The sequence below is a fragment of the Chenopodium quinoa genome, unplaced genomic scaffold (genome assembly GCF_001683475.1).
Source record: "Chenopodium quinoa cultivar QQ74 unplaced genomic scaffold, ASM168347v1, whole genome shotgun sequence".
Classification (NCBI taxonomy): Eukaryota; Viridiplantae; Streptophyta; class Magnoliopsida; order Caryophyllales; family Amaranthaceae; genus Chenopodium; species Chenopodium quinoa.
Window position 1 is genome coordinate 832,542 of NW_018742963.1, and position 27,395 is coordinate 859,936.

The 27,395-nt window shown below is 37.6% G+C and overlaps 1 protein-coding gene across 1 annotated transcript; it reads right to left on the bottom strand.

The window, feature by feature from the left end:
• Positions 1-5,409: 5,409 nt before the first annotated feature.
• On the bottom strand, positions 5,410-23,936 carry LOC110728819 (obtusifoliol 14-alpha demethylase-like). Its single transcript, XM_021908487.1, has 2 exons — positions 23,084-23,936; positions 5,410-6,685 (listed from the first exon to the last, which is right to left on the bottom strand). The coding sequence occupies exons 1-2, from the start codon at positions 23,549-23,551 to the stop codon at positions 5,687-5,689; spliced, it is 1,467 nt and encodes a 488-aa protein (XP_021764179.1). The 5' UTR covers positions 23,552-23,936; the 3' UTR covers positions 5,410-5,686.
• Positions 23,937-27,395: the final 3,459 nt, after the last annotated feature.

Sequence of the window (27,395 nt, forward strand, 5' to 3'; positions counted from 1 at the left end):
CCTCCACAAATAACGCCTATTTTATTTATTTATTTTTTTTAAAAAAGTAGCTAAAATCATGGCAGCACCTCTTTCAGTTTTAGTTATATATCTTGTTTTATTTTTATTTGTCTTCAACCTAAAATCATGCCCATAGCTTTAACATTCAACAATGGCGGATAATACTCATGAACTCATACGACTAATCAAAGTTAAACTTTAAATAATACAACTAATGCCATAAATTAATCCCAAAATATTAGATAAATATAAAATCAGAAAATTAATTCTTAACATTCAACAATGGCGTATTAATCTCGAAATCATATGACTGATCAAATGTTAACGTGAAATCATAATATATAATAAGTGATTTTTTTTAAACGATAATACAAATAAATAAATTAATTAAGATTTATGAAATTAAATTAAATATAAGAATTTAATTTATTTAAAATTAAACCAGAAGAATTGATTTTATTGATTTCATATATACTTTGGTAATTATGGACAAGTTGTAGATGAAGGATGAAGGTTTTAGGTTGAACCTGAAGGTTTTGGTTTAAGATGACATAGGTTTAAGATGATGTTAAAAACCACATGAAGGTTATTTAAGGTTGATTATGATATAGGTTGAGGATGAAATATTTATTATATGGAAGATATTTCTATTCAATTTTTTTTTTCAAGACTTGATGATTGTTTTTTTGAGGTGTCAGATTGGACGACTAGGATTAGACAAATAATACATTAACAGTTCAGATTTAATATCTTACTGTATTCGACCGTAGTCGTCCATCGTCGTCCGTAGTAGACGACTACGCTAGAATTTTTAATTCTACAATATTTATTCTTGCTAGCATCATGTTTAAGGATCGTTATTTTTAATTATTAGTATCATGTTATGGTTTTATATTAATCTTGTTAGTATCATGCCTAGAATTTTATTAATAATTATATAGTATCATTTTTAGGATGCCTTTGATTTGTTTCTCTAATTATTATCAAGTTGCTTCCAAAAGTTCTTTGCATGCTTATTTAATTTAATCTATTGTTTTGATCACCATATTGTATGTTTTAATCAAGACTTGTAATTGAAAATCATGACTAATAAGATAATTTGGACAAGCGGTTTAGGTTCCCAGTAATCTTGTCGCTTAATCGAAGCGATCATAATAATTAGAGTAATGTGTGAATTAAATATTCAACCAACTTAGATTAATTAGTTTGGAGCAAATTGAATATTGTTTGTATGTCTTTTGGGTTGCAATTAATACATGTTGCTTTAAGAATCGAGTAGAGGCCAATACAGGCGGAATTAGGTTCATGACTCAATCCGTACCATCATCTCCGAATATTTAATTATGGTTCAGGACCACTATGGAGTTAGTATTCTCATGGATTGTGAATGGGGTGTAACCTTCATGTATCAAATCGTTGTTTCCTTGAATCCTAGACATCAATACTTTACCAGAAGCTCTATCGGCGGTCCACGACGTGAAAGGTTGATCATAAACCCTAAGGATTTCAATCTAAACTCAATTTAGTTTATTTTCTTTAATTTGTTTTAGTTTATTTGATTTATATATTTTATTGAAGTTTACTAACCGTTTATTCAAGATGTAGTTGCGCATGGTTTCGCAATCGAAGTAAGTAGATTTTATTATTTCTTCGCTTGATTAATTCTTCTATATTTATTCTTGCTAGCATCATGTTTATGAATCGTATTTTTAAATTATTAGTATCATGATTAGGCGTTATATTAATCGTGTTAGTATCATGTCTAAGATTTTATTAATAAATATTTAGTATCATGTTTAGGATGCTTTTAATTCATTCTTTAATTATTATTGAGTTGCTTCCTATGTTTATGCATGCTTATTTAACCTATTTGATTTATTCTATTTATTGCTTTGATCACCTATATTGCATGTTTAATTGAGAATATGTAATTAAAAATCACGCCAAATAAGATAATTTGGACAACCTATTTAGTACCTAGTAATCTTGTTGTTTAGTTATTCAAGTGATGACAAAAATTACAATTATGTGTGCATAAAATTTTCAACCAACTTAGATTAATTAGTTTGGAGCGAATTAAATCTTGTTTGTATGTCTTTTGGGTTGCAATTAATACATGTCGTTATAAGAATCGAGTAGAGGCCAATACGGGGTAGCATTGGGTTCATGACTCAATCCGTACTATCATCCTCGAATATCAAGTTTTGGTTCAGGACCACTATGGAGTTAGTAATCTCATGGATTATGAATAGGGTGTAACCTTCATGGATCAAATCGTTGTTGCCTTTTGATTGGTCCCTTTTCGTAGTTGCCTTTAATGATCCATGAACGGTTTACAAGTTCCTTAAAAACTTGTTGGCGACTCCCTAATTTTTTATCCCTATCGTTATATGTCAAACCCAGCTTCCTATGATTGCCAAGCATATTCACGTATGCTCCACGTAGGCGCACTTCGGGCGACGCTTACAAGTTGCGACTCTACTAGGGAGAATTATTGGTTACTTATCGATTTGAGTGATCAATATTTAATTGAGATGAGGGGATGAGATTCAAAAGATTCTTGACGTGTATTTTTTTAACTTAATTGACATTGTCTCATATGCATCTATCTGTATTAGGGGGCATCATGGAATAATTAGTAGTCCCAGAAATACGTCGATTTTAGGTTACCTTTTTTGTCACACAAGTACGTGTTCTATGTATGTGGCTAGCAATGGGGATTTATGCTTTACTGACCTAAAAATATTTGGGGCAATAAGGGTTGGTCTTAGATGTTAAATCCATCAGGCCACTGAGTCGAGTTTGATTTCATCACAAACCCGCGGAGCAGTCCGAAAGAATACACCCTCAAAAGGTAAGTTGCCTTGCTTTTGCACCAAAACTCTTAATCGTGGTATCCTTTGGATACTCAATTTGACTGACTTTTAGTACGAACGTAGATCCCTTGTTAAGTTGTGGAACTTTATTGCATCATGCGTGACTATGTACTTACTTGTGCATTTTGACGTGTTTTTTTCGACTAGCCGTTACGTGTTCGTGTTTTAATAATGTAACTATCCTAATTTATTATAGTTGAGTATTGGGATGGGAGTCCTCTTTATATTTTGAGTCACTTCGGAATTTTTATTCCTGTATCATGTACGAGCGTCACTTTGTTTCGGTCATAGTCGGAGTTATAGAATGAGTTACGTGTCGTGCTAACTATGGATCTCTAGCCCCGAATTTTATCTTTCATTTAGCGCTGGTTAAAGTTATGATCGAAATACTACAGCCTGTCCAGTTTAGGAATTTTATCTTTTGTGTTGGAGGATAATTTTTTTTTTATCTTTTCGTGTCAATCTCGTCTAGATTTAATTCATAACCACTCTTCTACCTCATTTAGGATTCTAATTCATTTCAAACTCCCATAAGATAGAGTTGTTGTAGATTCTTTTTTTTTTATTTTTTATTTTTTATTTTTTTTATCTTATTTTATTTTTTATTGTCCCATGATTCCTAACGCTTATAGAATCTTTGTCCATGTCAAACTCTTATAAGATAGAATTTCAGAATTCTATTGCTATTCTAATTTTTATATCTTAAGAGTCCTCTTTCATTTCATACTATCTTTTTTACTTTTTCCACCCTTAAGAGTCCCACTCTAGGCCATCTTTTTAGTATTTTTATCCCATTTATTTTAATTCTATTCACCTCATTATTTTATCATCCTTATTTTCTATCCAATTTAATTTTATCCACCTTATAATCTATCCATTCTTATTCTATCATCCTCATTCATTTTATCCTCCTAATTTTCTATCCAATCTAATTCCATCCTCCTCATTTTCTATTCATTCATATTCTATCCTTTTCATTTTTTAAAAACCCATTTTAACTCTATCTATCCTCCTCATTTTTTTTCTCTCTTTTCTCAACCTCGCTGATTTTATCATCCTCATTTCCTATCCGTTTAATTTTATCTTTCGTGACTTGGTTAAATCATGAGTCAAAGTCAAATCTTCGAGTCGGTACTTGTAAAGTCCAAATCCCAATGAGTGAAGCCCATTTAAAATATATAAGCGTCTTCTAGTCCAAGTCCAAGTCCACATCCACTCTTACGTTAGTTCACTTTTGAGTTTTCTGTGCCATTTAGTCTTTTTGTGTGTTCGTCCATAGTCGTGTCTAGATCTACAGTCATATCACTAGTCTAAATAACTCACTTAATCACTCACGAGTCGAGTTGTTGCACACACCATGTTTGAGAAGAGTCATCGCACACACTTTTGTCAAGTCGAGTCATGTTCATTGCCTTTTATGATTGTACTAGGATCACACATATGTTGTCATTCCGTCGTCTAAAGAACAAGTGGAGTGTACCTACTTTTCGTGTTGTGATTTTTTCAAAATAGCCATACCTTCTCATCTACCTTCTCGTGTTGTGACTATTTCAAAATTGCTCCTTCAAATGCTCCTAGATATTAATACTTCACCTGAATCTCTATCGGCGGTCCACGGCATGAAAGGCTGATCACAAACCCTAAGGGTTTCAATCTTAACTCAATTTCATTTGTTTTTTTTAATTTAATTTAGTTTATTTCAATTATATATTTTTATTGAAGTTTACTAAACGTTTATTCTTGATGTAGTTGCAAGGTTTTGCAATCAAAGTAAGTAGATTTAATTATATTATTCCTTCGTTTAATTAATTCTACAATATATATTCTTGCTAGCATCATGTTTAAGGATTGTTAGTTTTAATTATTAGTAACATGTTTAGGATTTATATTAATCATGTTAATACTATACCTAAAATTTTATTAATAATTATTTAGTATCATGTTTAGGATGCTTTTGATTCATTTCTCTAATTATTATCAAGTTGCTTCTAATATTTGTTTGCATGCTTATATAATGTATTTAATTTAATCTATTGTTTTGATCACCATATTGCATGTTTTAATCAAGACTTGTATTTGAAATCATGACTAATAAGATAATTTGGAACCAGTTTAGATTCCTAGTAATCTTGTCGCTTAATTGTAGTGATCACAATAATTAGATTTATTTGTGCATTAAATATTCAAACAACTTGGATTAATTAGTTTGGAGCGAATTGAATATTGTTTGTATGTCTTTTGGGTTGCAAATAATACATGTCGCTATAAGAATTGAGTAATTGCCAATACTGGCGGAATTGGGTTCATGACTCAATCCGTACCATCATCCCCGAGTATCTAATTATGGTTCAGGATCCCTATGGAGTTAGTAATCTTATGGATTATGAATGAGGTGTAACCTTCATGGATCAAATCATTGTTGCATTTTGTTTTGTCCCTTTTCGTGGTTGCCTTTAATGATTCATGAACGGTTTGTATGTTCCTTAAAAAACTTGTTGGTGGCGTCTTACTTTTTCGTCCCTAATCGTTCTATGTCAACTCCAACTTCCTATGATTGCAAAACATATTCACCTATACTTCACGTAAGCGCACTTGGAGCGGTGCCTAAATTTACTCTTTCTTCAAATAAAAAAATGACATAGCTAATAAAGATGACTTGCTTACAAGCATGCACACATACATACGCATGGCATCATTACAAACAAATAAAGACCGAGTTGAAGAGCTGTACAATGACTACAATCTCACAACTTTGTGGAATCAAACAATATCCACAATGACCGAGATGAAGAATTGTACAATCCCAATATTTACTCAATAACAAGTTTCCTACGCTTGTATCGTACCATCACCTTTCCTTTCGGACTCCATACTATTTCATTATATTCAGTCTCTGGGAACGGAGTGATCAACTCGATCTCAAAGTTCCGAATCAAATAGCTCCATATAGTCTTTATCTCCAAGTATGCAAATGTCTCACCAAGGCAAGTATGCTTGCCTCCTCCAAACGACACGAACGAGAACGGGCCAGCTAATCTATCCTCTTCTCTTCCGGGGCAAAACCTTTCAGGATCGTAACTATCAGGATTCGTGTAAATATGTGGAACACGATTAGACAAAACCGGTGAGGCTGCGATTATATGCCCTTTTGGGATGTCGTACTTGTCACCCTTTCGAGTAGTCACACTAAAATCTTTATGGGATTTACGCAATAGCATTGCTAGTGGCGGATGTAGCCTCAAGGCTTCCTTGATGCAACGATACAAATGATGCATATCAGATATTGCATCATAAGTTATCGCGTCTCCATGCTTTTTCATCAACCTTCTCTGCTCTTCCACAGCATCAAACCAGATCGCCTTATAGTGAACAAGGTAAGCACCTGTCCAAGTAGCTGTAGCAGAACCCGAACGTTGACCGCCATAGAGGGCAGTAATGAGCATACCTGTAACTTCTGTAACGGTTGTGGCACGACCATCTTTGTACTTCGAGTTAATAAGACTCTGCAACATGTCATCCTCGGATTTTGGAGATAATCTACGAGAAGATATTACGTTTGAGAAAATATCATCTAGTTTTTTACGTGCTTTGTCGCGGCGCCAGTGAGGTGGGGTGGGTAGATGAGGGAACATCGTAGTAAGAGGTCCCATTGCAACATTGATTTCATTGATAAGGGCAGCTATATCTTCCGAGAGACTTTCACGGACTTCTTGACCAAGAAAACATCGACTTGCTATTAAGATGATGAGATTCTCCATTTCTTGTTTTAAATCTACCTCTCCATTATCTCCCCACTTGGAAAAATAGTCCTGTATAATGTTGAAAAGAATTGAGAATCATTACCTGTTAAAAGAAAAAGGAAAAATTGGTTTTAATATAATCCCAACTTTGACCGATTTTCTTTAAATAATCTCAACTTTCGATTATTTTAGAATAATCCCAACTTATAAATGTATCTTCTTATAATAATCCGAACTTTTATTTTTGTTATACAAAATAGTCCCAATAGGAATCAGCAAAGCAACAAAATAAAATTTCGGATTATTTAAAGAATATACCTATATAAGTTGGGATTATTCCAAAATAATTAAAAGTTGGAATTATTTAAAGAAAAGTAGTTAAAGATGGGATTATTAAAACCAAATTTAGAAAAATCGTATAGTAGTACCTCTGTTTTAGTGGTGTTTTTTTTTTTTTTTTTTTTTTTTTGATGGGGTAAAAAATATGCATATAGACGAACTATGAATGAAAACTCCTCACTTGACAATATATTATTTAATCAATATGTATTAAATCATGACATGAAGTAAAAATAGCTTATGTTAATAATATTTAAGTTAAAACGTTTCAACTAAAAGGAAATAGATCGAGAAAGTATCTCTTATATATTTACTAGTATAAAATTTATAAAACTTGATATGTGAGTGAAAGTGTTGTCACACATTAAAAGTGTATAAAAGTATTGGGAAGTGTATCCACATTGAAGAAGTAAGAAAGTCCACTAGTAGATAATACAAATGAGCAACGATAAATGAGCACCGGTTTTCGAAACCGGTGCATAAAACGCAAGCCATATCCAAAAAAATTAAAAATTGTTTTGAAAGAAGTTAATGGCACCGGTTAACCGGTGCTTTTAATCCTGAAAATAAAAATAGATACTTGCATTCACTCCTCTTATCTCCCTTTCTCTCTCAATCTCGCATTCAACTCTCTATCTATCCCTCTCTCTCTCTCTCTCCCTTTCTATCTCCTCCCCTCTCTCTCTCTTGACTCCACCGCCGCCCCTTCCACCGCCGCTAGCCCACTTCCTCCTCTCTCTCTCTCTTGTTGTGTATTTCTTCTCTCTCCTCATTCACTAGTGGTGTCACGATGGTGGCGACAATGGTGACGTTCGGTACTTTGATTTTCTTCTCTCTCCAATTCTTCATGGCTTCCATATCTACCCACTTGTTTTTACCCCATTGTTATACTCACATGCGAGTTTAGGGTTCTCTTTTGATTTAAGGATTTAGTGTTAGGGTACAAGGTAAAGGGAGGGAAGAACAAGAGAGGTTTCTGGATCTGAATTTTTTTAATTTTACACAATTTCGCTTTGTATTGCTAATTTATGTGCTTATTTTAGTAGTAATTCGTTTAATTATTGATTTTTGTTAGATTTAGAGTTTAGGGTTTTGGTTGACTGTGTTTGATTATCGTATGTTAGATTTTAGGGTTTACTAGCTCTTAATTTAGGGCCTTGAATTTTGATGTTTTTCATTTTTGTAAGTTTATGTCGTTGGATTATTACGAATTTGGTGTTTAGTTTTGCATTGAAATCGATGAAATTATGACATTATGATGGTTGCTATGATGAATTAATTGTTCAATTTCTATTGCTGTTCATATTTTTAATCATTTATTTTTGATGATTATGAGAAGATTTATACAATTGATATGAATTTGTATATGTTGGTTAAATCTTTTATTATTTAGGAAAAATTGACAAGAATAATCCCAACTTTGCCTCATTCGCCCAAAATAATTCCAACTTTGCATTATTTTTTAATAATCCGAACTTTGATATGAATTTGCTTTCAATTGTCCTAATAGGTCATCAAACTTGTTATAATAATTTTCTTAACACATGTTGGCACATGAGCGGACAAAAAAATAAAAATAAATAAAAAAAATTATAAAATTATTTTATAAGCATATAAAAAAAATTAGTATTTAATTAATAGAAAAACCACCCACCAGCCCAACCACGGCCCCGCCCTCTGCCAGCCCGACCCCTGCCTCCGCCTGCACCCAGCTGCCCAGATTCCCCAGCGTCGATCCCCCACCCTTGAACCATTCATCCACGCCACCCAAACCAAACCTGCTTTCCCATCCCGGAAAAATACTCCTCCCTTCTCAAGCGCTCTTCCTCTCTTCTCACTTGTTGGATGAGTTGTTCGTGTTCCTTCTCGAGATTCAGGATCCGTTCTATGACTGGCTCTGTTGGTTTCCCCTGCTCTTCGCGCTAGCACACTTGGCGTTTGAACTCAGCAAACTCACCCTCGATCTGATCAAGTCTCTTCTGCAATAGTTCTATCCTTGAGGAGTGATAATAGTAGCGGTCTTCATGTTTCACGGCTGGAACATCGGCATTCGCCGTAGCAGTAGGTCGTTGGCTCTAACTCTTATCTCTTTCTACAACAATAGACCATTAGCGGCTGGAATTTAAGGTTTGGAGAGTCGACCCTACCCAGATCTGAGTAAGGATGGTTTCGGTTTAGGTGGGGGTTAGGGTTTCGGGTGGGGGTTAGGGTTTCGGTTTAGTTGGTGGCGGTTGAGCGAGGTTTCAGTTCAGGTTGTGGCGGGCGAGTGAGGAGAGAGAAGGATGAGGTTTTGGTCTTCTGGTAGTTATGGCGAGTGAGGAGAGAGAAAGATGAGGTTTTGGTTCAGGTAGGTAAGGTGAGGAAGGTGTGCGGCTGGTGTTTCAGGGTTTTCGGTTCAGGTACGTCACTAAGTTTGGATTCTGGGCGCCTATACCTGCAAAACAACGGACACTCCGGGTGGTGGGAGCTCCGCCTCTGACGATCAAGTTAGAACCGGTCAAAGAATGTAAAAAGGTGCGAAAAGTAAAGTGAGATCTTCTCGGATTCCGAAATCAGGTGTTTTTCTCTGATGTGAGAGAATTGATTATGTTGTAATCATTGAATGTTGTCCCCAAAGTGGGGTTAATCTCCCTATTTATAGGGTCATTGGAATTTGTTCCCCTGTCCTAGGTTACGGAAACCTAGGACTAATGGGCTGCGCCATTTTAGGGCAGTCTAGGGAATTGGGCCTTGAAGGCCGCCAATTCCATATGGGGTATCTTCTTGCCACGTGTCTAGACTCGGTAGGTCCACTTTGGGCTCTCCCTAGGGTGACATATGTCACGCTCTGGTTGGTCCACATGGCGGGGTAAAAATACCAAAATCATTTGCCTCTCATAGGGGTGACGTGGCGCGCCACGTGACGCCCGGGACAAGTGTCATACATGCATGGGTGAACAGAATTTATACTGTTTACGTTCTAGAGAAAATGTCAAGGTTGCCCCTAAGACTTTTACCCCTCTATATATATGTCTTCATCCCCTCATTTTCGCATATTCACGAGAAATTTTCCGACAGAGAATCTTTGACTTTTGAGAGAATTTGTTTATTGCCGCTTGATTTCGATCCGCCTGCATTACAGCCGTCCCAAGAGGTTCCTTCAGTACCTTCAATACAAGGTAACCGCCTGCTCCATCTCTTTCTTGTTCTTTAGTTTTCCATCTGTGTTTGTTATTCCTTGTTTTTCAAAATGGTTTCACAAACACACACGGCACAACCTAGGGTAGCTATCAGCCGGTCACCAGGGACGGCTGAATCTAGGACCAGGAGTGCCGCCTGCCCCCACTTGGACTCTCCTCTGCAAACATCCTCGAATCCGACCGTCCCTGTGTCTATGCAGGACACTATGGTCAGAACTAAAAGGACGACCCAGGGCCCCATATATGATGAGGAAGATGGCGGTGCTATTAGGGTGCCAAGAGATGAGGTTTTTGATTACCAACCCGGCACTCCAAGCATGCCAGATGACTCCATCCTGAACGAGTCAGATGATGGGGCTGATGATAGTGCATCCGGCTCTGAACAAGGGTCATCCTAGTCGGATACTGTTTCAGGCGATTCCAAAGATAGAAGTGAGCCGTCTGTATCCCATAAAGAGCTAGAAAGCTCTAAGTCTACCTCTGACTCTAAGGAGGAGGTCTCCTCTCCTGAAAGAGGATAGGGGGAAGATTATTCCTCTGCTCGAAAAGAATTCACTCCCTATTTCACCCATGTCTCTTGTGGAACTCAGAGAAATATGTTAAAAAAGCTTGAGGAATTCCAGGACACCTATGTCATGGGGGCCGGATATGAGATTCATGTCCCTGACCTGGACGACACAATCGTCTGGCCATTCAATTAAAGTTATGGGGATCAATGCTTCGACTATTAAGAAGCAGCTATACAGGCGGGCTTGAGATTTACCCTTGATAAAGACGTTGAGAAAATCCTGGACGGATACCGCCTGGGTGTTTGACAGCTCGCCCCTAACTCGTGGGTGAACGTTCTTGGGTACATCGCCACCTGTAAGATGTAGGGGGTGAAACCGGGCTTTAAGGCTTTTGCTTCGATGCATTAAGGATCCTAAGGCAGTTGGCCTTAGGTGGTATACCCTAACTTGTCACAAGGGGTTCATGATGACCCTGGGCAAGGAATCAAAATGGAAGGACTGGCGGAGCTGTTTTTACATCATCTCTTCGCCAGATACCAAGCGGAACCGGAAGTATAACACTTGGAACAAGAACCCGTACCTTCTAGGCCAGAAGGCGATCCTCCCGCCTGTTCCTAATGAAGGCTGGGATCAAATTTTGACGCCTAGGTTATTCACGGTTTCCACCAAAACCTTAGAGGGAGGGAACGAAAGGGAGATAATTCCCCATAATTACATCCCTAGGTTTGAGTGGCTAGGGGACCCTTTTTACTTAGCCGCCTGTGGTCTTAGCACCGAAAAAACGAGAGGTAGCTGGTCGGATGAAACCGTCTAGCAATATATATATATTAGATTCTTTTTGTTAATTCTTACTGACGCTCATCCGACCTTTTTTGTAGAAGAAGCAATGTCGCAGCTATCTCCGAGTAAGAAACCCGGGAGCTTTGCTGCCGCCTATCGCCAAATGCTCCGGCAAAAAAACTAGATCTTCAAAAAAGATCAACTGGAACATGTAAATATTCCACAATTGTCGCAGTCAGGCGGACCTTATTGTCTTGAACTTGACGGATTAACTTAATTTTCAGGAAGGATCAACGAGGCCGCCTGCTTTTGGCGACAAGCCACTGAAGCGTCCGTTTGCTGAAGAGGACCGGATGCCCTCTAAATCAAGGAAATTTGTGGTGTAGAAAAATCCATCAGCTGCCAAGTATGGGGATGGTTCTTATCCCTCTACTGCCGGCAAGTCGCCTGCTTCCCTCGAGGCCCTAAAAAAACCGGACGTCGAAGAGTGGTAGGCCACTCACTGCTGCTGTCGGCTCAGCAGCAACAGGCGGGCATGTCACAGGCGGACGCAAACCAGGCTTTCTAAAGACTTGGAGGTTGAGCTCTCGGGTATTAGTGCCTTCAATCCATTACCTTACCCTAATAGGGTAAAGTCTTATCAGCAGTCGCCTAACAGCTCTGAAGAAACCCGGTCAATAGGCCGGGCTTATGTCAATTTCTCACCAAGTGTTGAATGTGTAGATGCTACCCAAAGGCCGGATATACAACAATTCGCTAAGAACATGCTGAAGGCCGTCTCTGCCGAGGAGCGGGATTTTATGAGGGGGGTTGGCACCCTCAACTTTGATGCCCTTTTGGCGCTGATAGCTGAGGTAACCTGTTTTTAAGTTAGAAAATATTTCAAACCCTTCTCATGCCGTTTGTATTGATGATCTTCTTTGTCGGATGCAGGCCATGCTTCGGGTGAATGGGCTCAAGAAGTCGTTCTTAGACAAACAAAAAGAGGTAAAGAGTGCCAAAGAAAGGGCCGCCTCTGCTCTAGATCAAGCCATGTTTGACACATATAAAAATGAAGCACTGACTCATGATATCCTGCATTCTCAGGCGGAGGCCAACTTGTAGGTCAGGCAGCAGCTAGAGGCGGCCCAAAAGAGGGTATCTGAGCTTGAGGGCCAGCTGAAATCAGCCAGAGATGAGCTTGAGAAGCATGAGGATGTCAGTAGGGAAACAAACAGCCTCCGCCGCCAGAACAAGAATCTGAAAAGAAAACTCGCTAACCATGAAGAGCAGCTGAGGAAGAAGTACCAAGCCAGGGCCTAGGAGGAAAAGAGGCAGCTAGTCGAGGAGAATGAGGCCGACTGAGCCATCCAGATGAGAATGGCTTGGAAGGATTTGCATCCTGACGACGACTACTCCGTTTGGGAGTATCGTTTTGAGCAAGCCACTGAAGAGCTTGACGAGGAGCAGCTGCAGGCGGAGAATAAGGGCGAAGCTGATGATGATGAAGACATGGCTGAGAATGAGGACTTCGAGCATGATGGGGGTCATCCGGCTGATGCTGGTGAAAAGCCGGATGAGAATGTAGAAGAGTCCTCCCCTCAAGATGATCAAGTCTAAATCTTTCTTTGGCTGAATGGCCTGACAATTACTTTTCCGGCCTACGTGCCGAGTATGTATGTATCTTTACTGACTAAGGAGTCGGGTTTGATTAACAATTTTTCTTTTTTTTCACCGATTGTAAAATCGGTTAACACTTTCTTTTAACCGACCATGGGGTCGGTTATTAACATGAAACAGCCGGCCATTTAGTCGGTTTTCCTGCATAAAAAATTGTCCTTACATTTTTATTATGCATAAATTCTGCTAAGTGCGTAGCCTTTTTATTTTATACATGCGGTATACCGGATGTATTTGCCACTGGACGGATGTGCGCTTGGTTTCAAAAGTGAGTAGATTGCCCCAAATCGAGCAGACAGTCGTCCATCAAGCATCCGGATAGAGTATCAGATGGTCATTGACCGTATCAATATTGCTGAAGGGATTTTAATTTCTGAATCAATCACTCCAATCTAGGTCAGTAATGCCTCCGTCGAGCAGGCTGAAAGTGCTTTTACCTGAATATTTTCCAGCGTCCTTTTGCCCCATTAGGGGAATTTCTAAAGTTACTCAATTATTATGAGTTTTTAATCTAAGTTGGAATTACGGCCGGTAACCAGCTGGTGTCAATGAGACATGCGTTTTTGTTTATGCCGTTTAGGTTCCATTTTAGATTATTCAGGTCAAACGGCTGTGAATTAGCCCTTATTGGGTTAATCAGTATTTGCCGCTTATGTTTGAGTTTATAGAGCAATGTACCACCCAGATGGGAGATGCTCTCTGCGACGAATTTTTCACCCGGATGGGCATCACTGGATGTCTTGCTCTTGTTGGAGCAGATGGGTAAACCTTTAGTAACAGACGGCCATTGGCCATATCAAGTTGTTTTAAACGTGCAGACGATGGGTTTTAATAAGGTCGTCTACACATTGCATAGACGGTATTCCCATTGGGAGATGTATATAGTTGAAGCAATATAGCTAAAAATAAAAGCAACCTTTTCATTGATGAGCTTTTTATTTACAAAAATTTTACAAGTCTTAGAAGTAGTACATTTTTAGATTGTCTACATTCCAAGTTCTGGCTAGCTACCCGCTGTCTGGAGTTTCTAGGCGATAGGTGCCGCCTCTCACTTCTTCATAGATCCGGTAGGGGCCTTCCCAATTGGGAGTCAACTTTCCTTGCTCATTGGCCCTACCGGTTGCCTCAATTTTTCGTAACACAAAAACCTCTACTTTCAAGGGCCGCTTGTGTACTCTTATGTTGTAGGTTCTTGTCATTCTCAGACGGTAAATCTCATGACGCAAGGCGGCATTGCCCTTGCGCTCCGGGAGTAAGTCCAATGCTAGCCGCATGGCCTCCCAGTTATCCTCTTCGTCATACAGCATGACTCGAAAAGTCGGCTCATAGTGTTCAATGGGTAAGACAACTTCTGCGTCGTATGCCATGAGAAATGGGGTTTCACTGGTTGCCCCTTTTGTTGTTGTTCTGATGGCCCAAAGGACATAAGGAAACTTATCCGCCCATAGACCGCCAGCTCTTTTAATTTTCTTTTTAATGTCGTATGAGATTAGCTTGTTGGAGGATTCAACCTGGCCGTTTTCTTAGGGACGGCCAACTGACGCAAAACAGTGGGAGATCCCTTAGTCTCTCAGCCAATTCTTGAGGGTAGGCGTCTCAAATTGAAGGCCATTGTCAAAGACCATAGACATAGGTACCCCAAACCGAGTGATGATGTTCTTTTATATGAAGGAAATGACATCCTTTGTCTTAATGCCTTTGACTGCCTCTGCTTCTAGCCATTTAATGAAGTAGTCAACGGCTACTAGAATATACTGGCGTCCGCCTGGCGCAGGCGTATACGGACCCAGAATGTCCATGCCCCATTTTACGAATGGTACTGGGCTATGAATGGCCGTTAGATCTGTGGCCGGATGGTGTATGAATCTGCCGAATCTTTGACACTTATCACACTTCTTCACCATTTCCATGATGTCTGCCTCAAGAGTGGGCCAAAAGTAGCCTTACCGCCTGGCCCTACCCGCTAGTGCCTTGCCGCCTATGTGAGAGGCGCAGTAGCCCGAATGCAATTCCTCCAGAATCTCTTGCCCCCTTCCTGGGGTGATGCCTTTCAAAAGAGGTTGCGGAAAACCCTTCTTTAAAAGCTCTCCATTATGAATCTCAAAGTTGGCCGCACGTTTTTTCAATGCATCCACTTCTAGATATGTATCCGGGAAAGTGTCGTCTAGCCGATAGGCCCGAATGCCATCCATTCAGGTTGAACTCCGGTCTAGAATTCTAATGGGGTCTTCTTCAATACTTCGCTTTTTCATTACTTCCCAAAAGACGGACCGAGGTGTATCACAGGAGGCGGATGATGCCAGCTTTGAGAGAGCAATCGCCTGATTGTTCTCTGACCTGGGCACCTGACTTAGATGAAATTCATTAAGTGTCCCAGCCTCTTCTTTGACCGCCTGCAAGTATTTGATCATAGCCGGATGGGTGGCTTCATAGTCACCATGGTACTGGCTAACAACCAATTGTGAATCATAGCAAGCGTTAATTTTCCTTGCCTCTGCCACCTTGCACATGCGGATACCGGCTTGTAGGGCTTCATATTCCGCCTCGTTATTTGTGGCTTGAAACTTTAACCGTAGTGCATTTCATACTAGTCCCCTTCTGGGGACTGACATATAACCCCTGCACCACAGCCGTTCATAGTAGAGCTCCAGTTTACACACACTTTCCAAATTCCTGGTCAAGTTTCTCCGGCTCATCCGGCCTTGTCATTTCGACAATGAAGTCGGCAAACGTCTGACCCTTCACTGCCTTCCTTGGTTCGAAAAAGATTACAAGACTTTGCATTTCAATATCCCATTTGAGCATCCTACCGGATGACTCCAAGTTTGTCATTGGCCACTTAAGGGGTTGGTCTGTGTAGACTTCAACCGGATGTGCCAATAAGTAAGGCTTCAACTTCTTGACTGCCATGAAAAGAACTAGGCCAAAACCATTTGGGTACCGTATTTCACCATTTTGAAGAACATGGCTAATGAAATAGATCGGGAGCTGGATGCCGTCTCTCTCATCAAGGAGAATAGCACTGAGAGCATGATCTGAGACGGCTAAGTACATGTAAAGCGCCTCCTTTGGCAGAGGGCTAACAAGCCTCGGCAAAGAGTGTAAGTGTTCTTTCAATTTCTAAAAGGTCGCCTCAGCGTCATTTCCCCATTCGAATCTAGTCTTCTTTTTGATAGCTTGGAAAAAAAGAGGCACTTGTCGCCTGACCGGCTGAGGAATCTCCCCAATGCCGCAAGACAACCTGTTAACTTCTGAACTTCTTTGACGGTGCGGGGAGACTTCATGTCAATGACCGCCTGTATCTTCTCTGAGTTGGCCTCTATCCCCCTTTGATCAATCAAAAATCCAAGAAACTTCCCAAACTCAACACCAAAGACACACTTCTTGGGATTGAGCTTGACCTTGTGTCGCCTGAGTGTGGTGAAGATTTCTCGGAATGATTCGTCTGTAGCTTGGATTTTACTATCATGTCATCAATGTATGCCTCTACATTCCTCCCAATTTGATTAATGAAGGTTGTATTATTCATTCGTTGGAAAGTAGCTGGCGCATTTTTCAAGCCAAACGACATCACAGTATAGTAGAATAACCCCTGATCAGTGACGAATGTCGTCTTCTCTTGATCTTTTTTCCACAAAGGTATCTGGTGAAAGCCTGAATAGGCGTCCATAAAGCTCATCAAAGCATGTTCAGCTGTAGAGTCGACCAGACTGTCGATCTTTGGAAGTGAATAACTATCCTTTGGACATGCCTTGTTCAAATAAGTGTAATCAACACACATGCGCCAGGTACCATTTGGCTTCTTTACAAGCACAACATTCGCAACCTAATCTGGGAAGTGACATTGCCGAATGAACCCGGTGTCTAACAGCTTTTTCACTACGGCGGCTACCGCCTGACTTCTCTCCTCGCCGTGGTTTCTTTTCTTTTGCCTAATCGGCTTCTTTTTAGGATCCACGACGAGCTTGTGGACAGTTAGATCCGGGCTGGTGCCTGGCATTTCTTCCACTTCAAAGGCAAAGATATTTTTGAATTCCTTAACAGATTGTGCAAGTTTGCACCCAACTTCGCAAAAGAAACCGTCCCTACCTTAACAATACACTCCGGACGTGTGTCGTCCAGAATAATATCAGTGTGTTCACCAGCCGGCTGGGGACGGAGTTCGTCTGACCGTTCCTCGGTCAGTGATTACTATTGTTTCTCTTTTTTCGTGGCCACCAACTGGTCGGCCTTCTCTTTTTGCCGACTGCTGGTGGAGTAGGTTCAGCTTCCTTGACATTGTCAAGGTCTATTGGCTCCTCACCCTGGCCGGTTGCAACCACTATGGGCTTGACGTCTGATAGGTAGCACTCTCTAGCCGTCTTCTGATCCCCGTTTAGGGAGCCAACAGACCCATCATCCTTCTCAAATTTCAACAACATGAGGGATAGAATAATGACGGCCTTGGATTCATTTAGAGTCGGACGACCCAATATCAGATTATAGGCAGTCAGCTCTTCTACGACCAAGAACCGGACTACCATGTGGCGTCCCTCTCCTTTCTCCCCCAGCCGGATGGGTAGGTCAATCCGTCCAACTGGGTGCACAACTCCACCCCCAAAACCACCCAAGGGGTGAGAAACCTTGTGCATGCTGCCGAGCTTGTATTTTAATTTTGATAAGCACTTGTAGCTTATGATTTCAGACGAGCTTCCGGTGTCAATGAGGATCCGACCAACCTTCTGGTGGGCCACTTTGCACTCAATGACAATGGAATCATCATGCGGTCGGCGAACCTTGCCCCTGTCCTTTTCAGTGATGATGACCTCAGGGAAGGTGTCAGTAGACGTCTGAACCTCATCAACTGAACTGACATCCAGCCGTCTGACATGGTCCTTAGTGCCCCTGATGGTTGGGCCCCCTCCAGCAAAGCCACCTGCTATTGTGTAGATCAGCTCTTTGTCAGTGTCCGAACTACTAGCAAGTTAGGCATCCTTTTTGGACGACTGTCGGGATTTGTCCTTAGAGTCATCTTAGACTTCAGGATGTAAGACTTTAACACCCCCTTATCAGCCAGACGGTCCAACAGCCGCTTGAGAGTATAGCAGTCGTTGGTGTCGTGGCCAATATCTTTATGGAAATGGCAGTACTTGTTTTTGTTCCGATTTTTGGCGGAACCTTTCATAGCAGCGGGCTTCTCTATGGTCACCCGGTCCTTTATCTCCATGAGGATGGAGTAGCAGTCTTTGTTAAACTCGTACTTTGGGACGTATGGTTTAAACTCTTTCTTTTTCTTCTAGGATAGCTGATCAGAGTCGTCAACCGCCCAGATCTCTTTTCTCTTCTAACTCTCTTCAGCTTTCTTAGTCGGGTGAGCTTGCCGACTCTCTTTTTCGACTGCTTGCTGATGGAGCAGAGCTCGGTCGCCTGTATATAGGCTTCCTCCTCCATCAGCGCTTCCTGGAGGGTCGCAACCCTTTTTCTAACGAGATCGAACTTAAAAGTCGACCTGTCCTTCACCCTTGAAGAAGTCTGTATAAGCCACATCGTCAGACAGCCCTTGAATCTAGATTCTCACCAGGTTGAACCGTTTGACGTATGACCGCAGCCCTTCTCTATCCCCCTGCTGCACTACACCCAAGTCAAGACTTGTCTTCTTGGCAGGGATATTCATAGAGAAGTTAGAAGCAAACAAGAACGCAAGCGTCTTGAAGCTATTGATGCAGCCGGCTGGCAAATTGTCGAACCATTGTTGGGCGATGCCCTTTAATGTAGCCGAGAAACATCGGCACGAGGTGGCGTCATCCCATCCCTGTAAGTACATGAGGTTGGTGTAGGCCATGAGGTGGTCTTCAGGGTTGGTGGTACCATCATAAGTACCGACCATGACATTCTTAACCTTGGCCGGCTGTGTCGCCTCAATTATTTCCTTGGAGAATGCTGAAGGTTGGTTCCCAAGTTTTAGCTGCCAGTCCAAAGGTTGGACGTTTTGCGCTGCCTGACCACCAAAGAGGGTCGGTTCGTTGCAGGTAAGGTTGTCCATACGACATGTTAGCTGTTGAGGCACATACGTGGCCGAATGGATCATCTAAGGGCCAGTTTAAATGGACGGGCAGCCTGACTGACTCTCTCGTACAGATTGAGAATACCTCATTGAGGTATTCTGAAAGCTGTCTGGATAACTTAACGTTGAATACGACGTAGACAGTTGTTGGTTTCTCTTCTGCTCGATTAGGAACCGGGCATCAGAGTATGTCTTCTTTGAGCCATCCGGCTGAACATGCTTGATGACCTTCCTTTTCCCTGTCTCAAGGAATCGGATCTTTGAAAGATCAATCCAAGGCCGCTTCCCCTCCTTTGATTTAGGATGCGGAGTGGGCTCTCGGTCCTTGACTGGCTTGTTCTTCTCAGAGAGAGAAGGTTTATTGGCTGACTAACCCCTGTTGGAGCCAGTCGTCCTCTTGTTGATCAGGTCCTTTATCTCCCACGGTTGTCCGGATGACTTACTTGGACTAGCTTGATCATTGCCTCGTTCCCTTCTTTCCTTGGGATAGGTGCGTCTACTTCTGAGTGACCCATCAGCGGCCACATACGTTTCGACTTCAAAGTCGTCATCACTGTTATGGTCCGAATAAACCTCAGCTTTGGTCGTAGGCCGTTTCTCATTAGGAGGCGGTACAGCCTGTTGTGAAGCCATCTTAGAGGTACTCTTCCTAGGGTGACACGTGTCACGCTCTGGTTGGTCCACGTGGCGGGGTAAAAATACCCAAATCAGCTGGTGGCTTTGGGGAGGAAGGGTGGTGGAGGTGGCTGGGTTGGCGTTTGGTGTTGGTGGCTGGCATTAATTTGGTATTATTTATTATTTTGAAAATAAATTTTTGTTATTTAATTTTTAAAGTAGTTAATTAAGTGTTAATAATTTTAAAACTTATTTTTGACCAATCACGTGATGACACGTGTTACTTAAACTTTAAAAAAAAACTTACCTACTCAACTGGTTACCGGTCATTTGAGACCATTAGAAGCAAATTCATATTAAAGTTCGGATTATTAAAAAATAATCGAAAGTTGGGATTATTTTGGGCGAATGAGGCAACATTGGGATTATTCTAGGCAATTTTTCCTATTATTCTTATAGTTATTTGTTGATTTTCTTGCAGCAATTATTTATTAATTATAATTGATGGAATATTTCTGAAATTTTGCTATTTGATGGATTATTCAAGATGCTCTATTGCCTACAATGGACGCTACATTCAGGATACTCTATTGCCTACAATGGATTATTCAGGTTGCATTCAGGATGCTTTATAGCCTACAATGAACGCAGCATTTCTCTTATGTGTTGCTGCTTCGAAGCTGCTACTATTTACCAATTGTGATGCTGTTGTTCTACTACTGGGGTGCTGCTACTCTGCTAGTGATTGTAGGAAGTTGTTGCTGCTCTTGTTATGGTGAATATATCCAATGTATTTTTTTCATTTTTTTTAAGTGTAAAATTACAGGCTATCAATGAAATAATCAGTTTCAAGTATATTATGTATACATATATATAACAGTCTGCTGACAATTTCAGGTAAAAAAAAAAAGCAAAAAAAAAAAAAACAAAATAAAATTGTTTTTTTGGGCATTAAAGGCACTAGTTAACCGGTGCCAAAGTAGTGAATTTTCTTACAAAAAAAAAGTGGGTACTTGTTATTAGCACCGGTTAACCTGTGCTAATAACAAGTAATGCCACATGTGAGTGTAAGTGTTGTCCCACGTTGAGTTGTGATCTGGGCTTGTATTATGGACAACTCACATGTGAGGGGGAGTGTTGAGCGCATGTGCAAACCCACATGTGAGTGAAAGTGTTGTCCCACATTGAAAGGGTGTAAGTGTTGGGAAGTGTATCCCTCATTAAAGTCGTGTAAGAAAGTCGTGTCCACTTTATAAGACTAAAGGGGCTACTTCCCTATTGCCATATGGTTTTGAGGTGAAACCTCCTTATTTGTATAAAGTGGACACTCATGACGGGTGTGGCTCAGACCCTCAGAATTGATTTTTCCTTTGTTGTATTCATGTATGACAAGGTTTATATACAACCTAAAAATATATTAGGCTTTAAACATTGGCCTAAAGACTAAATATAATATTAGGGCTTAAAAATTTAAAAATACATATAAAAATGAATTTAAAAATATCACACCTGTTGACTGCATTTTTACTTGCAGTATAAATAAAAAAAGATGATCAAAGTGCATGGGATTTGTGAATAATACCAAAATTCAAATTATAATTATTATTTACATTGTTTCATAATAGTGCAGAACTTTGAACGACAAACTTGCCGATGTAAAACCTTTTGCTACTTTGTTTAATAAGTAATGCATAATAGAAGTCATATCATTGATAGTTCATTATTCTCTTCTACTCTCTTTATTAATTATTAATTGTAACACTAGACTTGACACATATTTTAAGACATTATGTATGGTATGGGTCAATGAATGAGGATATTATAATTTAAGGTATAATTGGTTTAGTATAATATTTACATGTTAGTGCAGTGGATGAGAAGAGTAATAATGAAAAAAAAAACAGGTGTGAGGTGTGGTTGGAAGAAACGAGGAATTAAAAAAAATAATAGAAAAGAAAAGTAATGCTAGTATAATAATAGTCCAAGTGAGGTTAGACGGTTAGTAGGGGAGAATAATAATATTAGACGAAGTAATACATTTTTTTTTTACACATAATAGTAATATAATATCATAATAAAATATTATAATAGTAGGTCCTAATAAAAAAATAAAAAAATAAAAGTGTTGATTAAAAAAATTGACAAATAAAATTGTTACATTTAATAATTTACAAAAATGAAACAGAAAAGTGTTACTCCATACCATTAATCAGAAACACGAAAAATTGTAAATTTTACTAAATGCTGATATTATTTGAATAAGGTCCTGTTTGGTGGTAGCGTTTGAGGTAGCGGTTAGTGTTTTGACCAGTCAAAACACTATTAGAAAAATTTGATAGTGTTTAATTTGGCAAGGTAGCGATTCTAGTAGCGGTTAACGATAGATGTAGCGTTTAGGTAGCTTTTCTCAAACGTTAAAAATAGTAGCGTTAGAAGTAGCGGGTAGCGTTTGACAAATTTTTATTACTTTTTAAACAATATTTATATGAATTTTGATATATTTTAGTACTGCAACCGCTACTTTTACTAAACACTCATACGATTAACCGTTACTTTGACAGCTAACCTCTACTCGCTACCCTAACACCTACCCGCTACTCGACTACTAAAAAGTACCCGCTACCGCTACTTTCACCAAGCAGGACCTAAATATATAGCGGGATTAATTATCTTGTACAAAATAACAATTATATATATATATATATAATACGAAAAATACATTTTAATAATCCCAACTTTTGATTATTCTGTAATAATCTCAACTTTTGATTATTTTGCAATAATCCCAACTTTCCCCTCCGTTTTCTTCTTACAATCCCAAACAGGTCAACAAAAGTCAACAACCTATTATTGTAGGTAATTTGCCTGTCGGCGTGTGAGAGGTCCAATAAAAATAAAAAAAATAAAAAAAAAAGGAAAAATTAAACAGCCCCTACCCTGCCCGACAGCCACAGCCACCCCCTTACCCAGGCTTCAGCCCCGACAACCGCCTCGTCCTCCTGTCCTACCACCAAAACCACCCTCCTTCCACAGCCACATGACCGCAATAGACCCCCTCTCCCCAGCCCCACCACCGAAACCGCCCTACACTTCAACCCGCCACCCCGAAACCACCCGAAATTGCCCTAAAGTCAAACCTCGAAAATCTATGAAGAATGCAAATAGAGTATTAAAGTGTATTAAAGTGTATTTATAGAAGTAAATAAAGTTAATATATGAAGAATGCAAATAGAGTATTCGAAATCAAGTGATAAGTTTTTATGCTAGTCCATATACGCGTGAATATTTTTATTGAGGAACAGAGAGCGTAACAAAGATAGAGAAAATAAAATAAAAACCAGACCTGGACTTCTTGGCTCATATAATCAACAAAGCCACGGAGTTTATCAATTCGAAAAGACTCCTCGAAGAAGTGAAACTGCTCCTTACGCACTGAATACTCGGCGTCATACACGATCCCAGGTCCAAAGATAGGCACGGTGAACCCGTACACTTCTTTCTGACTGAGCTCACTCTCGCCGGCCTTGAAGAAATAAGCCGATACATCGGGTTCGAGCAGGAACGTTATATTCTTGTACACTGCATTTATAGTGAATACACTTCCAAGGCTTTCATACTCCTCCTTGAGCATCTCTACAGGGTTCGCTACGAAGCGAGCCACGCCCCCGATCAAAGGAATCCGCCCTTTCACCACTGGTGGTAGCCGTTTGCTGCTCTTGATTAACAGAGTTTTGAGTATTAATTTTGTTGCTACAATAGTTGCCACGATGAGAAAGAATACATTGAACAATTGCAGCTTATTGTTCATCATATCTATTATTTTCTTGATGTTTATTTGGGTTATTCAATTACTAGTTAACTGCATTATACGAAGTATATATATTACGGATTACGGATTACTACTCTACTCTTAATAAAATATAGGTATGTGATATTTTGGGAAGACAATGTATCGTTTCCAAGCAAAGCACTGCAACAACTTAATAAAATATAGGTATGTGATATTTTGGGAAGACAATGTATCGTTTCCAGCAAAGCACTGCAACAACTTAATATTTGTGTTTAAATGACGCTGACGCGTTGGGTTTTTTAAAGTTTTATTGATGGAATTATGTGAGTTAGTTGAGTTCAAAATACTTAATACTAGGTGTGAACTACGCACGGCTTTGTTTTTTATTTTATTTTATTATTATTATTATTTAAGATTTGTATCTTTTTTTATAATAATAATTATTATAAAAAACAGATAAAGTCATAAATAAACAGACATTTATTATTATTATTATTATTATTATTATTATTAATAAACTATTGCAATTAATTAAAAACTTCTTTTTATTAATAAGATATTAAAACAAAATAAATTTGTGAGGTTTTAATCTATTATTTTCTTGATGTTTATTTGGGTTTACTAGTTAACTGCATTATACGAAGTATATATATTACGGATTACTACTCTACTCTTAATAAAATATAGGTATGTGATATTTTGGGAAGACAATGTATCGTTTCCAGCAAAGCACTGCAACAACTTAATATTTGTGTTAGGTGTGAACCCTGCACGGCTTTGTTTTATTTTATTTTATTATTATTATTATTATTATTATTATTTAAGATTTATATCTTATTATATAATAATAATTATTATAAAAAACACATTAAGTCATAAATCAAAAAGACACTTATTATTATTATCATTGATAAACTATTGCAATCAATTAAAAACTTTTTTTTTATTAATAAGATATTAAAAAAATAAAAAAATTTGTGAGGTTCAAATAGAATTCTCTCTTCTACACCTCTATGTAGAGTACTCTATTATTTATCTATAGTTTAGTATATGTATCTTGGGTATCATGTGAATGACACTGACAGGATTATCCTATTCTCCTCTTCAGCCCCAATTATGTAGTGTGTAGAGTATATCGTTTCTTTGTAATTCTGGTATATATTTCTTGTGCTTCCGGTGAATGACGGTGACAAGATTAATTTTTTTCCGTCTCCAACCTTAGTTGTCTCTTTGTTTACCATTGCATCCCCAAAGGTATTGTAAATTTCACTTTGTGAAGTCATGAAGCTTGGGTCTCCGACTATGAAAAGAAACCAATTAATATTTTTCTATGTATGTGTGCTTAATTGGCAGTGCATGTACTGTGAATTAAATTAAGGCCTATATTTAAGGAAATACAATAAATCATATCTTCTCTACATAAAATTTATCATTCTTTGTAAGCTAATTTTTTTTATATTTTTGAAACAGTAATCTAATCCTTTTTAATTGTTATCCATATTATTATTTTTTTCGTTTTGTTTTTTCGTATATCATACTACGTTTAAGTATTTCAAATATTTATGATATTAATTATCATAAATGATTTTTATATACAGATACGGTTTTACGGCTACATTAACTATATTATTAATGATACTATTTGGAAAAGGTGAATGGCCTTGTTTATAGACACTTACTTTATACTAGTATGCAAGTGGATACAAAGGATAAGAACCCCATTATATTTGTAACAACTACCAAATAAAGTTGAGAAGTTGATATGCAACAATTATGCTGGCTATATTACTATGTCATACGAAGTATTAACTTAAAAGGAAGGCAAATTCATTTTACATTAACTATTTCTTAATATAAATTTTATCATTTTTTTAATTGTTATCTATATGATTAATCTTTTTAAATTGTTTTTTCTTTTTTTTTTATATATTCATACTACGTTGACGTGATTTTGGATATAAGGGATAACAATTATCATATACTAGATGGAAGCCCGTGCGATGCACGATTTTTTATACATAAATCTCATGAAAATTTTATTTTCTTAATTTAACCCAATAATTTTTATTATTTTGCTTTTTAGAAAATAGATAATTTGTTTTATTTTTATACAACTTATAATGCGACCTTAATTTACTTAATACTAGATGGAAGCCCGTGCGACGCACATTTTTTTCATCTAACATTTTTAATTATTTGATTTATTGTATTTAATAATTTCAGACAACATTACAAAAGGTTAATATTTATTTTTTTTACTATAATTTATAATGAATTTGTTGAATATAAATAAATTTTAAATATGATATTTTTTCCGTTATATAAAATCTTTAATGTGAAATGATAATTTTTTATAATTTAAATCCTAAATCATTATTTATTGTTTTACCATATCTTTTATTTCGATAGAATCACCAACCTCATCCACAACCAACCTACTAAATTAATGGATAAATTGAACCGTGAAATGTTAGCCAAACTGAAATTGATATAAATTAAATCTTTACATTTATATAAAATAAATCAATATATTTACCTAAAATAAAAAATTGTTGCGATATAAAATCAAACCTATGCATTGGAATTTTTTCATCATCTCCAAAAATAACCAAAGTCATCCATATATTAAGTATACAACATCTAATCGTATGCCATTACATAAACAAATAATCGTTAAAAATCCTAAATAAATACAATGTAACTAATAATTACAAATATAAATTTAAACATAAGATTCTAAAAATTATCCAAACATTAATGACCTAAAGTTAACACAAAATTACTAACACAAAATTCGCTTGATGGGGTTTCGTATTGATACGAAATTTTATATGTATCGTATGATGTGTTAGATCTTCATGTAAAAAAACCATTTAGTAAATAAAACATAAACATATAATCGTTGAGTATCCCAAATTAATACAATGTAAATAGTAATTAGAAATACTAATTTAAACATAGGATTTTAAAAATTAAGCTAAAAATTACCCGGTCATTGATGATCAAAAATCAACACAAAATTACTAACACAATATTCTCTTGATGGGTTATTTATTGATACGAAATTTTGTTTGTGTCGCATGATGTGTCAATTTATAATGGTAGGTATCACAAATTTTAATTTAATTATAATTAACAAACAATTTGTATTTCTTGTCATAAATACTATCAAAATTTATCTTATAATGATAGGTATCAAACTTTATTATAAGCATTTATCATTTAAAAACTTTAGTATATTTTTTTTGGATTTTTTATACTCGTAGTATTGAATTAATAAATTTATCTTTTCCTATATTTTTACTTTATTTTTTTCATTAAAATAATCTAATATGTGGATTATAATCTACGTGGCATTAAAATTTTAGATATATCAAATCTAATTCGTTACTTTTATCTAGTTGGCGACATAATTTTTTAATTCAAAAATAAAATACAAATCTTTCTTCTTATTGGTCGAAATAATTATATTTTTTACGTGGCGCTCCGAATGCTCTCCAAAAAATCCTACTTTATATATATATATATATATTTAGATTTTTTTGAAGAATATTGATTTTTTAAGAAAAAAATTGTAGAATATTAGTTAATTATTAATAATTTATATTTCTGTAAAAAAAAATTTTAAAAAATTGATTAAACGTTTTCTTAAAAACAAAATGAACATATTTTCCTTTTTCAAATATTTAATTTTAAAGTGTTTTTATATCATAATTGTATAATTTATTGTTTTTTTTAATTTAAATCCTAATATCAAAAGATCATCTTTTAAAAAAAGATAATTTTTAGTTTTAAAATAATTTAAATCTTAATAAATCATTATTCGTCGTTTTGACATATAGCAAAATTTTTAAATTTCATTCGT